Source organism: Rhinatrema bivittatum, chromosome 4 (assembly GCF_901001135.1).
Source record: "Rhinatrema bivittatum chromosome 4, aRhiBiv1.1, whole genome shotgun sequence".
Classification (NCBI taxonomy): domain Eukaryota; kingdom Metazoa; phylum Chordata; class Amphibia; order Gymnophiona; family Rhinatrematidae; genus Rhinatrema; species Rhinatrema bivittatum.
The window spans coordinates 218472868-218493058 of record NC_042618.1 but is presented as its reverse complement, the minus strand read 5'-3'; the positions used below and the strand labels follow the sequence as shown (position 1 = coordinate 218493058).

At 43.8% G+C, this 20191-nt stretch overlaps 1 protein-coding gene across 7 annotated transcripts in view; it reads left to right on the top strand.

Annotated features, from left to right (window-relative positions):
* Positions 1–18438: 18438 nt before the first annotated feature.
* MYBPC1 (myosin binding protein C, slow type) overlaps positions 18439–20191 on the top strand; it is a 244050-nt gene continuing 242297 nt past the window's right edge. For 6 of the 7 annotated variants that reach the window (XR_003856412.1, XR_003856411.1, XR_003856414.1 and 3 more), the window contains exon 1: positions 18440–18592. Coding sequence is in view for 2 of the 7 variants with exons in the window: in XM_029599714.1 (XP_029455574.1) it covers positions 18568–18592 (25 nt within the window). In the remaining 5 variants the exon portion in view is untranslated. Of the gene's footprint in view, positions 18593–20191 lie in introns of all 7 variants that reach the window. The other variant, XR_003856413.1, reaches the window with a different exon arrangement.

Here is a 20191-nt window from a genome sequence, read left to right as displayed (position 1 = left end):
TTTTATTGTGTGCAAACTTTTGTGAATACCATGCACTGAAATGCTTCAGCATGCGCTAAAATAATATTTAATTTGGGTTTTTTTGTATCAATTGGCTAGGAAATGACATAAAACAATCAAACAAATATTGTTGATGTTTTCAGCGCACGCCTGTAGATTTTAAGCAAAACGCTCAGCAGCACAGACTTTGCACATCAAAATTTCTTGCATAAATTGGGGAAAAAAGTTAAAACATATTCAAGCTATAGTGGATATAGTTGTAAGACTTCAATCACAAAACCCTAGATAAGTCAGGTAGCAGCCCAAATCTTGGGCTGCCTGGGAAGCTGGTTGGAGTCTGAGAGGGGAGATGGCAGCTGGATGGGATTTGAGAGGTATTAGAGGGAGGCTGAGAAGAAGATGAGAGGAGTGAGATGGAGGTTGACGAGGGGAGGAGAAAGAAAGGTCAGTGTAGGAGATGGAGTCTGAGGGGGAGAGACAAAAGGGAGATGGCGAGTAGGAAGAGGTAAGGTCCTGAAGGGGGAGATCAGGCTAAGAAAAGCATGAGAAACAAAGCTGGGGAAATGGATGCTGGTGGGGGGGGGGGGGAGGGGGAAGAGAAATAAGAGCCTGGGGAGGCTTGAGAGACCAAGGAGAAAATGGTGGGCAACAGTGGTGAGAGATAGGAAGGTAGAGTACTAAATAGAGCAGTGGTGGTAAGAGTCATGAAGAGAAATGGAGAAGAGGAAGAGAAGAGGTGATGAGGGGGGAAGGGAGAGAAATGCAAAGAAAAAAAATATGAAGAGAAATAGTATGAAAGAGAAAGCATTAGTGTCAGAGCAATAGATTGAAGAAGAAGAAGGAGAGAAGGTGATGCAGAATGAAGGAGAACCAGGAAAAGAATCAAAGAAACATAGGAGATAACAGATAAGAGATTGAGAGCAATAGAATGGGGGAAAATGCAGACAAAACCTTTATTTTTTAATTTAAATATGAGATAAATGGTCTTTTAAAATTTTTAAATAATATATGCATTTTTTTACAATTCTGTAGTACTGTCACACAACAGTACTGAACCCATGTTAGGTCTATCTCTTGCACTATTTAGCAAGTGCTATTCTTGGAGTATTTCTTTAAAGGGTTCATATGTAGGGGCCTTCGTTCTTCAGTTTTCATTTTATTTACCAAGGAATTTATCAGTGTTTATTACAGCAAGAACCAAAATATCATTTTTCTTCTTGTTGCAATAAATACTGAAAAATTCCTAGGTAAAATAGAATTAAAACTTAAAATGAAGGTCACTATTTATATGTTGTAGTCCACCTCTATCCCTACTCACCTCCTTCCTTAGTAACACAGTATATGATAACAAAAGAAAACCCCCCAATAAAACATCCAGCTCATCTAGTCTGCCCAGTCATTCTGTCCACACTACTAAGGATACATCCCAGCTGTCAGCCACCGTGTTACCAACTGCAAGATATCTCCTTATCCAGGGCAGTCCTTTTTTGTACTCCACCATCTTGGTTAGTTCCCTCCAGCACCCCCTTTTCCCATGTCAAAGTTCAAAGCTGTAATAATTTCAGTAGCCAGCAGTATTACTGTGGCTGTTGCCCAAACATATGGCCTTCTAGGTCCCTCTGTGTAGCCTGCCAGATAGACCTGGCTACATAAGCGCCTGCTTCCATTAGGACTTTTAGTTATTACAGACTTGCAGCCTGCCAGACAGACCCAGCTGCTAGCCAGTTCTACCATTGCAGCCTGTCATTTGAATACCTGCGTTACTAATAAGACTTCTAATATTTCATATTAACCCACTTTGACCTACATTCTGGCAGCCCCAGCACTCAATGTTGAATCAGGCAAGTACAGCGCTATGGAAACTTAAACACGTGCCTCTAGGTTTTGCTTTCTGCTCTTTCCACTTTTAGCAACCGAGGACCCACTGGGGCAGATTTTCAAAGGGTTACGTGCATGACTTATGCGCATAACCCCGAGAAAGTGCCCCTGTGCGCGCCGAGCCTAGGGACGCGCGTATGTCCCAGGGCTTTGAAAAAGGGAAGGGAAGGGGACGGGGGCGGGGTGCCGGTCCGGGGGCGGTCCAGGGGCGGGACCGAGGCCTCCGGCATGGCAGCCGTGCCGGAGGATCGCGCGCCAGCAGCCGGCAGGCACGCACAAGTTACGCTTGCCAGAGGCAGGTGTAACTAAGACAACAAAGGTAGGAGTGGGGATTTAGGTAGTGCTGGGGGTGGGTTAGGGAGGGGAAGGTAGGGGAGAGTGGAAGGAAAGTTCCCTCCGATTTCAGAGCGGCCTCGGAGGTAACAGAGAAAGCCATCGGGGCTCCCCTAGGGCTCCGCACGCGCAAGGTGCACAAGTGTGCACCCCCTTGAGCGCGCCAACCTGGATTTTATAACATGCGCGCAGCTGTGCGCGCGCTTGTTATAAAATCGGGCGTAGATTTGTGCGCACCAGGTTGCGAGCACAAATCTACACCCGCGCGTAGAAAATCTGGCCCACTGTGTTTATCCAAAGGTAAGGCCTCCAGAATTGGAAACAATACTCCCTGTGAGGTCTCACTAATGACCTGTACAATGACAAAATCACCTTCTCTTTTCTCTTTTCATGCACCCTAGCATTCCTCTGGTTTTGGTCACTTTCCTTGTCTTACTGTTTCCTACTCTGAAATCACTGGATATAATCACTCTGAGATTTCTTTCCTGATTGTTGGATATTAGTGTTTCACCTCTCATTATTAATCACTCCCTTGGATTATTGTGCCCACAATACGTAACTTTGCATTTTTTTGTATTTGAAAATTAGTGATCAAGCAGTTGACCACTGTACAAGCTTTTTTTTAAAGTGCTTCGCATTCCATCTGCTTCCTCAGGGGTGTGAATTACATTGCAGATTTATTTATTTATTAGCTTTTAAATTTGCCTTGCTGTAAAATGCTCAAGGTGGAATACAATCGGTAAAACACACATAATAAAACAGTTAAAAACAAAAGCCAAGCAATAATAAATGCAAAATAACCAGAAAGCATTCTTAAAACCTAGTAAAGATTACATAACTGAAATTAAACAATAAACAATAAAAATTCAACTAACTCTCAAAAGCACCTTTAAAAAGTGAAGTTTTTATCAAGTGCCAGAATGCCAAATAGTTTTTCTTTTCAACCTAGCTTCCCTTTAGAAGGAAATCTTCGCCAGTCTTAACTCTTTTACAATAGGAATATGAAGAAAAGTTTCTTGAGCAGATCCCAGGGCCCTGGCAGGAACTTACCACGAAAGACGATCCTTGTAGGACCCAGATCGTACAAGGCTCTAAATGTTAAGCTCAGAATTTTGAACTGGGCACAGTACAACATAGGCAGCCAGTGAAGGTCACGAAGAGACGAGCTTATTCTGTCTCTGTTTGCCGTCAGTGATCACTCGGGCTGCAGTATGTTGAACCAGCTGGAGTTTACATATGCTCTCTTTCTGGAAGCCTGCATAAAAGAGTCACAATAATCTGAGAGAGCACCAGAGCATGCATTACCATTTCTAAATCAAAACTCTCTAAGCAGAGCAGAGTCGGCACCCAAGGCAAAGCCTGATATCAGCGCTCTTTGAGTGGGGGAGGGGGGCATTTTGTAACCTCATGCGTTTAGCTGGTGCATAAGCAGTTTTTAAAGCAAACTTTACACGTACATAAATCAGTTTTCAAACATTTTCCCTCCAAATCAATCCACACAAGTTACTGCTGCCAAAATGTCCGCACAAATTTTCTATGAAAGTTTGTGCACCTGCTGTTTAAAGACCAAAACACATCTAGGCCTCTCCCTAGGTCCGTGAGTAAGTTTACCCTGCGTATTGTGAGGGCAATTTTACATAAACCTATTTCTGCAGTTAAAACACTGTTTTGCCCACAGAAATGGTTTTGAAAATGATCCTCTATAACATCAAAGCAGTATTTTCCTTAATGGTTAATTTTAGAGTCAAGAAGCCACAAAGTGGCGCTAGGTACCACATGGCTTTGAAGCGGCAACCCTCATAGGCAGAGGCTGGGAAGCTGCAGAAGAGCCATGGAAGCTGCAAAGGCAGGGAAAGGCCTGGGGACATTTTCCCTTCGGCTGCCAACGTGTTATGCCTTCAGAAAGCCTCTTTGATCCAGCATAGAGTGTGCTCTTATTGGTGATGATATATAAGGAGAGCAATAGAGACACACGTTTTCTGGTAGAATAGTTTCCTGAGATACATCCTCTGGAGCCTCTGCTCGTCCAGCCTTATTCTAATGTTTCTGCTCTGTGTCCAACTCTGCAGTTCTTGCCTCAGTGTTCCTGCTTTGCATCCAATCCTCTTCCTGCGCCTAATGGTGCTGTCCCAGCCCACCCTTTTTTTCTTTTCCAGCTTTTTCGTGCGTACTGGGAGATACCCGTGTGACTGTGGGCCTTTGAAAAAGCCCACGGTGTGCACGCGGCCCGGCCACAGGCGTATCTCCCTGTGTTTGTGCATGCCGGCGATTAAACATTTGGCCAATAGTGAGCAGGGGAAACTTAGTAATATTTTGTCTTCTAGACTAGAGAACCATATTGCTTCAGATTTATTTGGATTAGTTTTTAGTTTATAAGATTTCAGCCAGTTGGTCATTTCTGCCAAACAATTATTGATTCTAGCAAGAGAAAAAGAAGAATTTGTTGCGAGCGCAGCCTTCAGGGACCGATGGAGCGGGCTCGGCGCGCGTCACTTAGCTCATAGGAGAGCGGAGCCCTTGGGCCATAGGATGGCTCAGGTCGAGACATGAGTCGCACCCATGGTGAGGTGTGTGCGCAGGATGGGCGGCACAGGAGCAGAGCTGGATGAAGTTTGAAACACAGGGCTACAATGTAGGTCTCTGGCTAGGCCTAGGAACTTGGAGCATAGGAAAGTTCAAGGAAAGCTTAGAGCACAAAGAGTCTGAGAAGAGCTTGGAACTTGGGACTCTTGAGGAGTACATCGTGGAGCTTGGGACTCTCAAGGAGTACGACGTGGACTTGGAACGTGGAGACAAGGAGATGAAGACTTGGAACGTGGAGACGAGGAAATGAAGACTTGGAATGTGGACTTGGAACGTAGACTTGGAATGTAGATATGGAAGACATAGAGACTTAGACGTGGACTTGGAGATGAAGACTTGGGCAAGGAAGGCGAGTCCCTCAGTGTCCCTTGTGGACCACACTGAAGACTCAGGCGAAGAACATGGAGACATGGACACTAGGATGTAGACTTGGAAGACGTGGACTAGGACCAGGAAGGCTAGTCCCTTAGGCACCCTACACAGCACATGGGGCTGGTCGCGGACTACACTGTGTTGCGTCTGTCGGTCTCAGACTGCTTCGACCTCTGTGCCTCACCTTTCTTCCTTCTCTCCACAAGCCTCGGGAAGATGGCTGCTGCCACATCATCATGCCACTCTCTCCGGCGTCCCCGGAATGGCAACGGCGACGGTGTTCGCCATGGGTTTCCTGACGACCTCTTAGGGTGAGCGCGCGAACGCCACCCACATCTTTATCCACGTCATGGCGGGAACCTCGGGGGCGTCCTCTCCGAGTCGTCACGCCATCCGGGTATTTAGCCTGCCCTTTGTTTGCTAACAAATCGAGTTAGCAAGGATTGGAATGCCTCCGGTCGAAGCTACTCTGCCGCTTCCTTGCTGCCGCTGGAAGTTCTCTCTGCCCTCCAGGGCCATTCACCTCTAACCTGGGTACCCGCTCCTCAGGGGCCCTATGCTTTCTTTCAGGTGCCTATCTGGGATACCGGGTACTCGCTTCTCGAGGGCCTGCTCTCCCTGCCTTGGTGCCTGCATACCAACTACTTCTGCCTGCCAGGATCTTCATCAAATACATCTATCTATTCAGTGAGCAAACTAAACTTGTCAGCTTGTCTCACCTTCAGCTTCAGCGGTGCGCGTCTACATCTGGGACTCTCTCCTCTACCCAGTGCAGACTACCATCATTGGAGTGTGGGACGTGTCTCCTCTGCCGAGGACCCCTGGACTACTCTACTGGGTTACCTCACTGCTGCAACCCCTGGGCAGTACCATCAAGCTGTATAATAAACATGAATTCTCTGTGTCTGCGTGTATAGCCTTGTACTGCGGTTCCCCACAGGGCTACTCCCCGTGGGAGTGGCCATCTCCGCAGTACCCAAGAATCTACTCAAACACCTCAAAACCATAACACACTGAAGACTCAGACGAAGAACAAAGACACAGGCGGGGATGAGCAAGACCCTCAGGCGCCCTACACAGCACATGCACTGGTCGCGGACCACACTGTCCCCTTCGTGCCCTACACAGCCAGATGGCTGGTTGCGGACCACGAGGAGATCGGGACAGGCTCAGGAAGTCTCATAGCACAGGTTAGTGGAAACCCCTCGGATCCTAAGGAGTCGGAACTTGGGAACAGATAAAACCTTGGAGTTAGGAAACTCTGAGTAAAAGCAGGGAATCTCCGGAGGCACAGGTCCCATCGGACCTGGAGCATTAGGACCGGGACAACATCAAGAAGGGGACAAGGAACATCACAGGATGAGAACTCACAGACATCTTGGAACTAGGAACATCTAGGAACATCTTGGAACTAGGAACATCTAGGACATCTTGGAACATGGAACATCTTGGGACATCTTGGAACGGACTGCAGGACTTGGAACATGGAACATCTTGGAACAGACATCTGGATCTGGACTCACCGTCATCCGGACATGGATTGGACATCGAGATATGGACTCACGGACATCTGGACAAGGAATGGACATTGGGATATGGACTCACAGACATCCGGACTTGGAACAGCATCAGGATCTAGACTCACGGACATCCGGATTTGGAACAGGCCTCAGGACCCGGACTCAGGAACAGACATCAGCATCCGGACTCAGGAACAGACATCAGGATGAAGAGACGTCTTCATGAGCATCTGGATAGATGCGAAGACAAAAGTGGAATGAAGCAAGGCCCTTTATAGGGCTGAGAGGACAACTCCCTGGGAGGAGCTGCCTGGAGGACCACATCTCTCTGTTCCTTAAGAAGGGAAGAGAACCGCGGGCCTGCATCCTAGGAGGAGCAGGAAACAGGAAGTCCAGAACCCTGCCCCTGCCTACCGCCCGCCCACCGCCTACCAGCTAATGACTCTAGAACCTACCTGAGAGTAGCAGCAACACCCCAGGAGTCATCACTCGGCTGAGCGGCAGACAGGCGGCCTCCTCCACCAGAAGGGCTTGCCCCTTTGTGCACCCCTTCCTGCAGACCTGTAGATCTGGTAGTGCCATGAGCCACTTTGCAAAGTCATGGAACAGATGTGCTTCATAGAGACTATCCTAGGCCATGGATTGTATGGAGACCTAAGAAGAATCACTAGAAACAAGCTAAGATGGAACACAAATTTGGTCTGTCCAATGATAAGTAATAACCCTTCAGTTGTCTCTTCTTGCTTAATGTTTACTCTGCTTCTGTTAAATTCTAATCTCTGACAAAAAAAATTCCTCTGATTAATGACCTGTTAGAAGATTTAAATCCAGCTATATATATTGCATATTTGAAACCTGGCTAAATGAGAAAGATAATGTTCTCTTAAACCAAATTTCACATCCTAACTATGAGTTCTTTCATTTCCCTAGACCTAAACGAAAAGGTGGGAGTTTGCTAATAATTAGCAATAATATAGGGAAGCTAGTTCCCTATAAAATAGAAATTAATCCTCCCTATGAGGTGGCAATTCTAAAATCACCTCAATTAAACATAGGACTGGTCTACTTTTCTCCAGGTTTACTACAAAAAGATTGCTCACCACTGATGAATTATTTGCTAAGGTATTTCCATCACCTGACTCTACCTTCATTGTAGGAGACTTTAACCTTCAAGTAGATAAGACACTTAGAACCGTAGCCTGTGAAATGTTTTTAGAGACAATGGATGCTTTAGGGTGATCCCAATTTGTTTCAAAAGCTACTCATAAAGCAGGACATATTTTAGATCTAATATTTGACAACACCAGTAACTGTCTAATCAATACTGCTCACACTATATTACCCTGGTCTGACCACCAATTAATAAAGGTGAAAAAAGCCTTCTTCAACTCCTCACATAAAATTAAAGATAATAATCACATTTTTAGAAAAAAGACAGACACAGAGGTACTTGTAGAATAAATGGAAAATAAGCTCCACGAACTACATCAATCCAATGCCTCCTCGCCATTTGACTCCTGAGACAAGATTGTCAATGACATAGCTGAAAACCTCAGTCCTGTCCAGATGGAAACTATTAACAAAGAATGGAATACCTTGAAATAAAAGAAGCCCTGGTACAATGATGACTACCATACTCTCTAAATTGGATTACTGCAACTCCCTGCTCCTAGGCCTCCCATACTCTACCATTAAACCCCTACAAATCCTACAGAACGCCATGGCGAGAATCTTAACTGACACCCGTAAAAGAGAGCACATCACCCCCATTCTAAAGGATCTGCACTGGCTATCCATCCCTTTCTGCCTTCAGTATAAAACCCTTACCATCCTTCACAACGTGCTTTATAAAAACAACTCCTCTTGGCTCAAGGAAATGCCCCATTTCCGTTCAACTAATCATCCTGCCAGATCCTCCCTTGCAGGCACCCTGCACACCCCCATCCCTCAAAATTGCTCACCTTACCACCACCAGAGAAAGGGCATTCACCATTGCGGGCCCTACCCTCTGGAATTCTCTTCCCACCCATCTCCGTCTTGAACCTTGCTTGCTCACCTTCAAAAAAGGCATCAAGACCTGGCTGTTCAGACAGGCCTACCCTGACGTTAACCAAACCTAGACACCTTCCCTCCCCAATGCCACCCAGAAATATGCTGTAGAACTTGGAGCCTTACCCCCTCAATCTATCTTATTATCCCCCTAAGCTGATGTAATATAACCAAATGTTGTAAATAAGTTCCTTCTGCTGTTATGGTTTTGTTTCCCATTTTTTCGTTCTTTTCTGCACTTTTCTTTCCTTCCTCTCTTCTATCTCTCCCAAACCCACTCCCTTTCTCGCCTGCTCCCGACCCCCGCTCCCTGTTCATTGTAATTCCTCCTTCTCTGAGTTAATTGTAAACTGGCGTGATGTGTCCTATGAACGTCGGTATATTAAAAGCTATTAAATAAAATAAATAAATAAATAAATAAGACACACCAAACAGAACCTTAGAAAATTAGAGAAACAATGGTTGGACATGCCCGTCTTCTGAATCCCTAGGAAAATATAAATGTCTCCTAACAAAATACTGGGCACTAAACAATACAGCAAAAAAAGATTACTATGCTAAACAGATTCATGGGGTAATGTTTAATTCTAAATTGCTCTTTGATGTAATTAAACATCTAATTAAGGACCCGTCATCTTCCATCTCAAGAAACTATAACTTCTCAAAGGCTGCTTGCAATGAATATGCTACATCCTTTTTAGATAAAATAAGTAAGTTAAAATCTCAGTTCCCTGTCTGTTTCCCCTCAGTAGCAACTGAAGATTCACATGACTTGGTTAAGTGGTCCACGTTCAACAGAGTAACTAATCTCGAAATTAGTCAAATCGTTGCTAAGATTAAGCCTGCCACTCACCTACGTGACCCAATTCCAGCCAGTTCCTTGAAACAAGTACACTGTGTTATCACTCCAACGATCACAACCTTAATCATTCTCTCTCAGAAGGAATTGTACCACATGGGTTAAAGCAAGCTATGATAAAGCCAACTCCTAAAGATAAAATTGGTAGAATCGACAACTGCGAAAACTATTGTCCAATATCCAAGTTGTCTTTTCTATCAAAACTACTTGAAAAAAGCAGTATTAATCCCTACTTGTAAATCATTTGGAAGACCAAAATATTCTCTTCCCAAATCAATTCAGATTTAGGAAACATTGTTCAGCTGAGACACTACTTCTCTCATTAACTGAGTCTGTCTTACGAGGATTTGATGCGGACGAATCTTATTTTCTTGTGCTAATTGACTTAAAAGCTGCCTTTGACACTGTGGACCATACCCTGTTGTGCCATCAGTTGAGCAACATTGGGATTGAAGGTAGTGTTCTAGCAAAATGGAGTTGCAGTAGTCAATCTTGGAGAATATTACGACTTGGAGGACAGTTCTGAAGTCTTGAAGGTGAAGAAGTGGTTTAATTCTTTTTAGTACCTGCAGTTTATAGAAGCAGTCCTTGGTTGTGTGGTTGATGAATGTTTTTAAATTCAGATGGTTGTCAATTAATACTCCCAGGTCTCTTGCTTGGGTGACAAAGGTATTGGTGAGTGACTTTTGAGGAGTATTGCTGTCGTCTGGGAAATGAGGAGGAGTTCGGTCTTAGCTGAATTGAGTATTAGGTTTAGGTTAGAGAGGAGGAGGGTGATCTCTCGGAGGCAAGTTTCCCAGTGCTTGAGCGTTTTTGTAATGGATTCTGTAATGGGGATCAAGATTTGAATGTCGTCGGCATATAGGAAGTGTTTTAGATTAAGGTTAGTTAGCAGCTGGCACAGGGGAAGGAGGTATATGTTGAAGAGAGTGGGGGACAAGGAGGATCCCTGGGGAACTCCTAGTGGGGAATTGAAGCAGGGGGACTCTTTATTGTTGATTCTGACTTTGTAACCTCTGTTACTGAGGAAAGATTTGAACCATATAAAAGGCAGTTCCTGTTATTCTGATGTCCGATAGTCAGTTGAGGAGGATGGAATGGTTTACGGTATCGAAAGCCGCCGAGAGGTCAAGGAGAATTAGTAAAAAGGATTGACCTTTGTCCAGACCCATGATGAGGTGATCTGTCAGAGAGATGAGTAGGGTTTCGGTGCTTAGTGCCTTATGGAACCCGTATTGGGTTGGGTGAAGAATTTTGTGATCTTAAAGATAATCTGACAGTTGAGAGTTGACTAGTTTTTCCATAATCTTGGCTACGAAAGGTAGTTTGGAAATAGGGTGGAAGTTATTGGGTTCCTTTGGATCCAGGTTTGATTTTTTTAGAAGAAGTTTCAGTGAGGCAAGTTTTAGGGCGTCTGGGAAGATTCCTTGAGATAAAGAGTAGTTTATGATATCGGCCAGAGGTTTGGAAATGGTGTCAGGTACTAGCAGGAGTAGCTTTGTTGGGATTTGGTCATAGGGATGGTTGGAAGGTTTCATTTTATTTAATAAAGTTTGAATCTCCAGTGCTGTAGTAGGTTCAAACGATTCAAGAGTGATGCCTTTATTAGGGAGATGGTAGGTACTAGTAGAAGAGGTGGGGGTGGAGGTGGGGGAGGGAGGCAGGAGAGTTAAGAGGTTGGAGATTTTGCTTTGGAAGAAGAATGCCAGTTCGTCGGCTTTGGATTGTGCTTGTTTGTTAGGAATAGATGGTGCGTTAGATTGTGTTAGTTCGGATATGTAGGAGAATAGTGCTTTAGCGTCGAAAACTAGGTCGTGAATCCTTTGAGCGTAGAAGTCCCTTTTTGAGCGTAAGGTGGAATTCCTGTAGTGGTGGAGGGCAGATTTGTAGGCGGATAGTGTGCTAGGGCATGGGGCTTTGCGCCATTTGTTTTCTTTCTGTCTGAGGCTTTGAGTTTTCGGAGTTTGTTGGTGAACCAAGGTTGTCTCCTTTGAGAGGTGGGATTTATTTTTTTAGTTGATAAAGGACATAATTTATTTGCTACAGTCTCTGTGATGTTGTTCCAGGATAGTAGTGCTGAGTTGGGGTTTGAGAGATCTATGTGAGGAAGTTCTTTGGCCAGGTGGTTACTGAGGACATCGGAAGAGCATGTTCTCCTATAGAGAAATGAGGATTGAAGGGGGTGAGTAATGGGGGTTTCTGCCAATGAGAAGGTGGTGGAGATTAAGGAATGGTCCGACCAGGGGACCGGAGTGCATTCGGGGTGGGATAAGTGCGTGAGGCCAGAGTTTATGAAATAAGGTCCAGGGTGTGGCCAGCTTTGTGGGTGGGCTTGTTGATAACCTGCTTGAGGCCCATCTACGGTCTTCAGTATCCAAGAGTGGGTTTTTTTCTCTCGCCAGGGGAACTAACTATACAGAAATGAGGAGAAGTTCAGGATTGGAGTGAGTTCTTAAGGTGGAATACACCATATTATCCGTTGATATGCAGAAGTCCAGGGAATCTGCATTGACATGATGGAGGTGGAAGTTATAGGGAAGTCCATTATCGGTGGAAGTGAGAGAGTAAATCGGGGTTTGCAGGACTGCATTTGGTCCCGATTGGATGAGAGTTTGTTATGGGCATGTTATTGCAAATCCCTAACCTTCCATAGGGTTAGACTAGGGAAAATTAAAGTCCAGGTAGTATGAGATTTTATGCTGACTCCACTAGTCAGTAATAGTGTAAATTTGGGATGTACCCCTATGTCCTGAATTTACAACCATGCATGTGTGATCTCAGCTGTTTGAAAATCCAAGATTCTCTGAAATTGTTCAGCAACAATTTTGTAAATCATTCTCATACATGTAAATAATTTTGGCTGGCTGGGTTTTACAGATAATAAAGTTGACTGTTTTTTAAATTTCAAAACAATGTACTTGCTTACGCTGGGCCAGATTTTTAAAGGCGCGCACACGGAATACATTTGTGCTTGCTACCCGGCGCACACAAATGTACACCCGAAATCCGGGGTCGGCGCTCGCAAGGGGGTACACACTTAAGAACATAAGATCACGCCATACTGGGACAGACCAAGGGTCCATCAAGCCCAGCATCCTGTTTCCAACAGTGGCCAATCCAGGCCATAAGAACCTGGCAAGTACCCAAAAACTAAGTCTAATCCATGTTACTGTTGCTAGTAAGTGCAGTGGCTATTTTCTAAGTTTACTTAATTGATAGCAGGTAATGGACTTCTCCAAGAACTTATCCAATCCTTTTTTAAACACAGCTATACTAACTGCACTAACCACATCCTCTGGCAACAAATTCCAGAGTTTAATTGTGCATTGAGTAAAAAAGAACTTTCTCCGATTAGTTTTAAATGTGCCACATGCTAACTTCGTGGAGTGCCCCCTAGTCTTTCTTTTATCTGAAAGAGTAAATAACCAATTCACATCTACCCGTTCTAGACCTCTCATGATTTTAAACTCCTCTATCATATCCCCCCTCAGCCGTCTCTTCTCCAAGCAGAAAAGACCTAACCTCTTTAGTCTTTCCTCATAGGGGAGCTGTTCCATTCCCTTTATCATTTTGGTCGCCCTTCTCTGTACCTTCTCCATTGAAATTATATCTTTTTTGAGATGCGGCGACCAGAATTGTACACAGTATTCAATGTGCGGTCTCATCATGGAGCGATACAGAGGCATTACGACATTTTCCGTTTTATTCAACATTCCCTTTCTAATAATTCCCAACATTCTGTTTGCTTTTTTGACTGCCGCAGCACACTGAACTGATGATTTCAATGTGTTATCCACTATGACGCCTAGATCTCTTTCTTGGGTGGTAGTACCTAATATGGAACCTAACATTGTAGAACTAAAGCATGGATTATTTTTCCCTATATGCATCACCTTGCACTTATCCACATTAAATTTCATCTGCAATTTTGATGCCCAATTTTCCAGTCTCACAAAGTCTTCCTGCAATTTATCACAATCTGCTTGTGATTTAACTACTCTGAACAATTTTGTATCATCTGCAAATTTGATTACCTCACTTGTCGTATTTCTTTCCAGATTATTTATAAATATATTGAAAAGTAAGGGTCCCAATACAGATTCCTGAGGCACTCCACTGCCCACTCCCTTCCACTAAGAAAATTGTCCACTTAATCCTACTCTCTGTTTCCTGTCTTTTAGCCAGTTTGTAATCCACGAAAGGACATCGCCACCTATCCCATGACTTTTTACTTTTCATAGAAGCCTCTCATGAGGAACTTTGTCAAATGCCTTCTGGAAATCCAAGTACGCTACATCTACCGGTTTACCTTTATCCACATGTTTATTAACTCCTTCAAAAAAGTGAAGCAGATTTGTGAGGCAAGACTTGCCTTGGGTAAAGCCATGCTGACTTTGTTCCATTAAACCATGTCTTTCAATATGTTCTGTGATTTTGATGTTTAGAACACTTTCCACTATTTTTCCTGGCACTGGTCAGACTAACCGGTCTGTAGTTTCCCTGATTGCCCCTGGAGCCCTTTTTAAATATTGGGGTTACATTAGCTATCCTCAAGTCTTCAGGTACAATGGATGATTTTAATGATAGGTTACAAATTTTTACTAATAGGTCTGAAATTTAATTTTTTAGTTCCTTCAGAGCTCTGGGGTGTATACCATCCGGTCCAGATGATTTACTACTCTTCAGTTTGTCAATCAGGCCTACCACATCTTCTAGGTTTACCGTGATTTGGTTCAGTCCATCTGAATCATTACCCATGAAAACCTTCTCCAGTATGGGTACCTCCCCAACATTCTCTTCAGTAAACACCGAAGCAAAGAAATCATTTAATCTTTCCATGATGGCCTTATCTTCTCTAAGTGCCCCTTTAACCCCTCGATCATCTAACGGTCCAGCTGACTCCCTCACAGGCTTTCTGCTTTGGATATATTTTAAAAAGTTTTTACTGTGAGTTTTTGCCTCTACGGCCAACTTCTTTTCAAAGCATGTCTTATCAATGTCTTGCATTCAACTTGCCAACGCTTATGCATTATCCTATTTTCTTCTGTTGGATCCTTCTTCCAATTTTTGAATGAAGATGTTTTGGCTAAAATAGCTTCTTTCACCTCCCCTTTTAACCATGCCAGTAATCGTTTTGCCTTCTTTCCACCTTTCTTAATGTGTGGAATACATCTGGACTGTGCTTCTAGGATGGTATTTTTTTAACAATGACCACGTCTCTTGCACACTTTTTACCTTTGTAGCTGCACCTTTTAGTTTTTTTCGAACAATTTTTCTCATTTTATCAAAATTTCCCTTTTGAAAGTTTAGCATGAGAGTCGTGGATTTGCTTACTGTCCCCCTTCCAGTCATTAATTCAAATTTGATCATATTATGATCACTATTGCCAAGCGGCCCCACCACAGTCAGCTCTCTCACCAAATCCTGTGCTCCACTGAGAATTAGATCTAAAATTGCTCCCTCTCTTGGTTCCTGAACCAATTGCTCTATAAAAATGTCATTTATTCCATCCAGGAACTTTATATCTCTAGCATGTACCGATGATACATTTACCCAGTCAATACTTGTGCACCTTGCATGCGCCGAGCCCAAGGGGAGCCCCAATGGCTTTCCCCGTTCCCTCCAAGGCTGCTCCGAAATTGGAGCGGCCTTGGAGGGAAATTTTTTTTTGATTCCCCCCCATCTTTCCCTCCCTTCCCCTATCTAACTCATCCCTTGGCCCTACCTAAATCCCCCCCCCCCCCCCCCCCCACACACACACCTTATTTGACGGAGCGCACTGTACTGTATCGGCCTGTAAGTTTGCTTTTAATGGAACCTCTCTGTTGGGTTGCCCTAACTCTCCTGTTTCATTAGTATCCTTCAAGGATACATTTCTCTGAACCATGCACTGCTGAGTGACTATCGGCTTTCCCCCTTGTTCTAGTTTAAAAGCTGCTCTATCTCCTTTTTGAAAGTTAGTGCCAGCAGCTTGGTTCCACTCTGGTTAAGGTGGAGCCCATCCTTTCGGAAAAGTCTCCCCTTTCCCCAAAAGTTTCCCCAGTTCCTAATAAAGCTGAATCCCTCTTCCCTGCACCGTCTCATCCATGCATTGAAACTCTGGAGCTCTGCCTGCCTCTGGGGACCTGCATGTGGAACAGGAAGCATTTCAGAGAATGCCACCCTAGAAGTTCTGGATTTCAGCTTCCTAACTAAAATCCTAAATTTGGCTTCCAGACCCTCTCTCCCACATTTTCCTATGTTGTTGGTGCCCACATGTACCACGACAGCCGGCTCCTCCCCAGCACTGTCTATAATCCTATCTAGGTGACGCATGAGGTCTGCCACCTTCGCACCAGGCAGGCTAGTTACCAGGTGGTCCTCACGTCCACCAGCCATCCTGCTATCTACATTTCTAATAATCGAATCACCAACTATGATGGCCGACCTAACCCTTCCCTCCTGGGCAGTAGCCCTGGGAGACTTGTTCTCAGTGTAAGAGGACAGTACATCACCTGGAGAGCAGGTCCTTGCTACAAGATCACTTCCTGCTACACCAGGGTGATGTTCTCCTACTGGGAGACCTTTCTGATCCAAGGCAGCACTGTGGCTGCCAGACTGGATTTGGGACTTGGCTACTAAGTCCCTGAAGGTCTCATCTATGTACCTCTCTGTCTGCCTCAGCTCCTCCAAGTCTGCTACTCTAGCCTCCAGAGATCGGACTCGTTCTCTGAGAGCCAGGAGCTCTTTGCACCGAGTGCACACATACAATCTCTCACTGGCGGGTAAAAAATCATACATGTGACACTCAATGCAAAAGACTGGAAAGTCCCCCTCTTGCTGCTGGACTGCTGCCTTCATCTTAGTTTTATTGAGTTCCTAGTTAAGTTTAGGATACTAAGGGAGTTGGAATGAGAGTACTTTAAATGTACAGGTGAATTTACTAATTAATCAGCTAGTGTCCTACAAGGGGATGATTAAACTTTCAATAAGGTCTGGTACAATAGTATGATTTAGATAAGACCCTGATTGATTTTTAATCAGAAATTGTCTCATGCCTAAAAATCAAGGCTTGAGTGGGTGGGAAAGACAGACCCTAGAATTAACTATCTCTGGCTTGCTTATTACCTCAGACACAAACAAACTCTAAAGAATATATCCCTTAATTTCACCTTTCACCACACTTTTATAAGCCCAAAAATTTCTGAAAACTATACTTACCAATCTTCTTTGACCATCTATAAATTAATCTTCACTCAGTTAATGGAAGGGTCCTCCTCTACTGCAAAGGGGGCGGGGCCACTGGAAGCTAGGGCTGTGGACGTCAATCCCTGGATCACTTGCAGTGACTTCCGGACTCCTCTCCCGGGGGATGCTGGGAACAGTATGCAGATGAGCCTTCCGGTCCTACTCTACTGCAAAGGGGGCGGGGCCTCTGGAAGCTGGGGCTGTGGACGTCAATCCCTGGATCGCTTGCGGTGATTTCCGGACTCCTCTCCCGGGGGATGCTGGGAGCAGTATGCAGATGAGCCTTCAGGTCCTCCTCTACTGAAAAGGGGGCTGGGCCTCTGGAAGCTGGGGCTGTGGACGTCAATCCCTGGATCGCTTGCGGTGACTTCCGGACTCCTCTCCCGGGGGATGCTGGGAGCAGTATGCAGATGAGCCTTCCAGTCCTCCTCTACTGGATGGCATGTAAGTAATAAAATAACAAAAATTAGGTTGGTCAGCAGGGTTTTAAGGGTCAGGGCTAATAGGGTAAAAGGGGAGGCAAGTTAGCTAGGGGGGGTTTAGGAAGTCCTCTCCTTTACTGGAGCAAACTGGGAACGAACTGGGGAAACAGGTTATTGTGTCAGTGCTATCTACTAAAATTCCCCCCACTTATGCCTTCGAGTCGGCATTTGCGTGCACATACACGTGTCAATATAAAGTCATACGCACATGTATGCGCACATAGCTGATTTTATAACACGTGTACATATACACGCATATATGCGTGTATGTTATGTTATAAAATCCCCATGCCCATGTACATGCTCTGGCAAACGCACGCACATGTATGACCACACACGGGTCTTAAAATTTACCTCTGTGTGAGCAGACTAATTTTATATGTCCAGTGATACTACTGATATTTGAGACCTCTTTTTTTTCCAGTGACTATCTGCCATGTGAAAATGTAAAGCACTCAGTTTAGGCCCATGGATGTATAATATTATTTTTATATACAGCAAGCATTTCTTGACTAATAAATGCCTGGAGGAAAAGAGGTGGCTTCTGTTTGATTATGAAATGCACAGACCACAAACATCAACGTATTCAAATTCAGTATATTTTATGAAACAAATGTTCTCCAGACTGACCAATTAGCATGAAGTGGGTGAGTAGTTTGCTGAATTGAACCGTGAAATACTTGCAAAGCCTGATCTCATTCTAGGATCCCTCACAATCTGACCGAAGCACATCTAGGAGCAGTCAGGGGGAGGGAAAAAAAGGGCCTAAAGTGATTTAGTTTACTCTTCAGAATCTGACATTGTTAGCCGTGACCTTTTGTGATGTCATGAAAAGCAGGGAAAATGTCCACAGACAGGCACCTCTCCGTCACTTCCCTGCTGCAGGGCCCTTCGATAGCATGGCAAATCTTTTTTTTTCATTCCTCTCTTTGTGTGCTGCTGAATATAGAACATCATGGATGTTCTCATCGGCCACATGAGATGCAAGGGAGATTCTTTCCAAAAGCCAAGAGAGCCGAGGGCGCGGACAGCAGATGTAAGAGGGGTTCCCATAACTGTCAATTTTCTGGATGTTTTGCACTGGAAACAGAGGAGGTGCTCTTTGATTGATCGGTCCATGCAGTATATAAAGTGGAGGAATTCTTACCCTCTCTGCTGTCAGACTGACCGGCATCTCTCAGCATTTCTCAAGGCTGCTAGCAAAAAAACTGTTTTCATTTTCTGAAGGGTCCAACTCTTTTGGGAATAAAGAGATATTGTTGCAATGCCAGAGCCCACCAAGAAAACTGGTAAGCATTATGCCTCCCAGCTTCTGTTTTACTCTTTGCTGCCCAATTCCACTTATTATTGTACATACCATGCCTCTTGGAAAATGATCACGCTAATTAAGGAGTACTGCAAAAAGAAGAATTCCTATTGTAATAGGCATGCAGTCAAAAATTTAAGGCAATCTGATTAAAGCAGTGACGAAAACTGGTACTGGTTTACTGTATCAGAGAGTTGAAAAAATTCCTGAACGAGTCAGTGGTTGAGCATATATTGCACTACTCCAGCACTATAAAGTATACCAACCTGAATACTCATTCTGGTCTGAGTGTCTGTTTAGAAAACTAGAATTTCTTCAGGTTTTTATATTTGTTTTATCTTATTTTGCAATGGTGAATATTTGTTTTTATAAACTTTTTTTATTGATTTTAAACTCTGTTTTCAGTAGTGACAACAGGTAATAATGCACAATGTCTGTCTGGGATATTCATATTATTTATTGGTTTAGGTTTTCTCCCTGGTATAGATCTCTATGTTAATGGTTTAGATGCTATCAGTATGGGAAGAATAATTACAAATTTCATCTGGTTCTTGGGGTTCTTTTGCAATGGTACATTTTTTTTTTTTATAAATTTTTTTTATTGATTTTAAACTCTGTTTTCAGTAGTGACAACAGGTAAAAATGCACAGTATCTGTCTGCGATATTCATATTATTTATTGGCTCAGGTTTTCTCCCTGGTACAGATCTCTATGTTAATAATTTAGATGCTATCAATATGGGAAGTATAATTACAAATTGCATCTGGTTCTTGGAGAAATGGCCTTGAAGAAGGCATAGGGAAAATCCAGGATCCTATTTTTGAAAAGCTTCTCCTATATGGTGAAACTGTAGTAAGAATGTCCTTAAATTTGCATTAAAGCAAAGCTTACCTCTTTTGCATCTTTTGAACTAGTGCATTGGTTTGCTTTTAGTATGTATCAGGCCACTATACTATATTAATGTGGAAACATTCATATGACTGGCCTGGCAACTGGAACAATACAATAGCCTAGCATTTGCCACCCTCTAGAAAAAAAGTGCAGAGCACTTACTTGTCTGCTAGAAATGCAACTGTTCTTCCTGTAGTAACTGTAAATGGGAGCCCCTTAACTTTATTGCATTTCAAATCTTTGTAGATCTCTTTGCAAGTCTGTAGATTACCTTGGAAAGGCTCATGATCTATTAAAATATCTGTTTGGCAAACAGCCAGATGCAGAGGCGTGTCTGATAGCTCATCTTTTGAAGGATGTCGTGCTTTTTAATATGCTTAGGAGTAAAAAGATCAGGGCATGGCTTCTATATTTTGGACTGGAACATAAAAAGAAGTTTCTTTTTCACTAAGGAGGCGTCTGGCTATTTTTTTTTTTTAATAGCTGTTGATATCTTGCTTCCCCTTTCATTTTTTAAAGGATAGACCTCCTACTCAGTTCTGTCCTAGTGCATTGGATCTTTTTTCATGCATTTTGATGGCTTTGAGAGGATCTCTTTGCCAGATAGTTTAGCATAAGAGATTTGGGGGAGTTTAGTGGGGCATAGAGCCTCCTTCCCCCTAGTCACCACAAGTCTCACAGCAGCATCTCT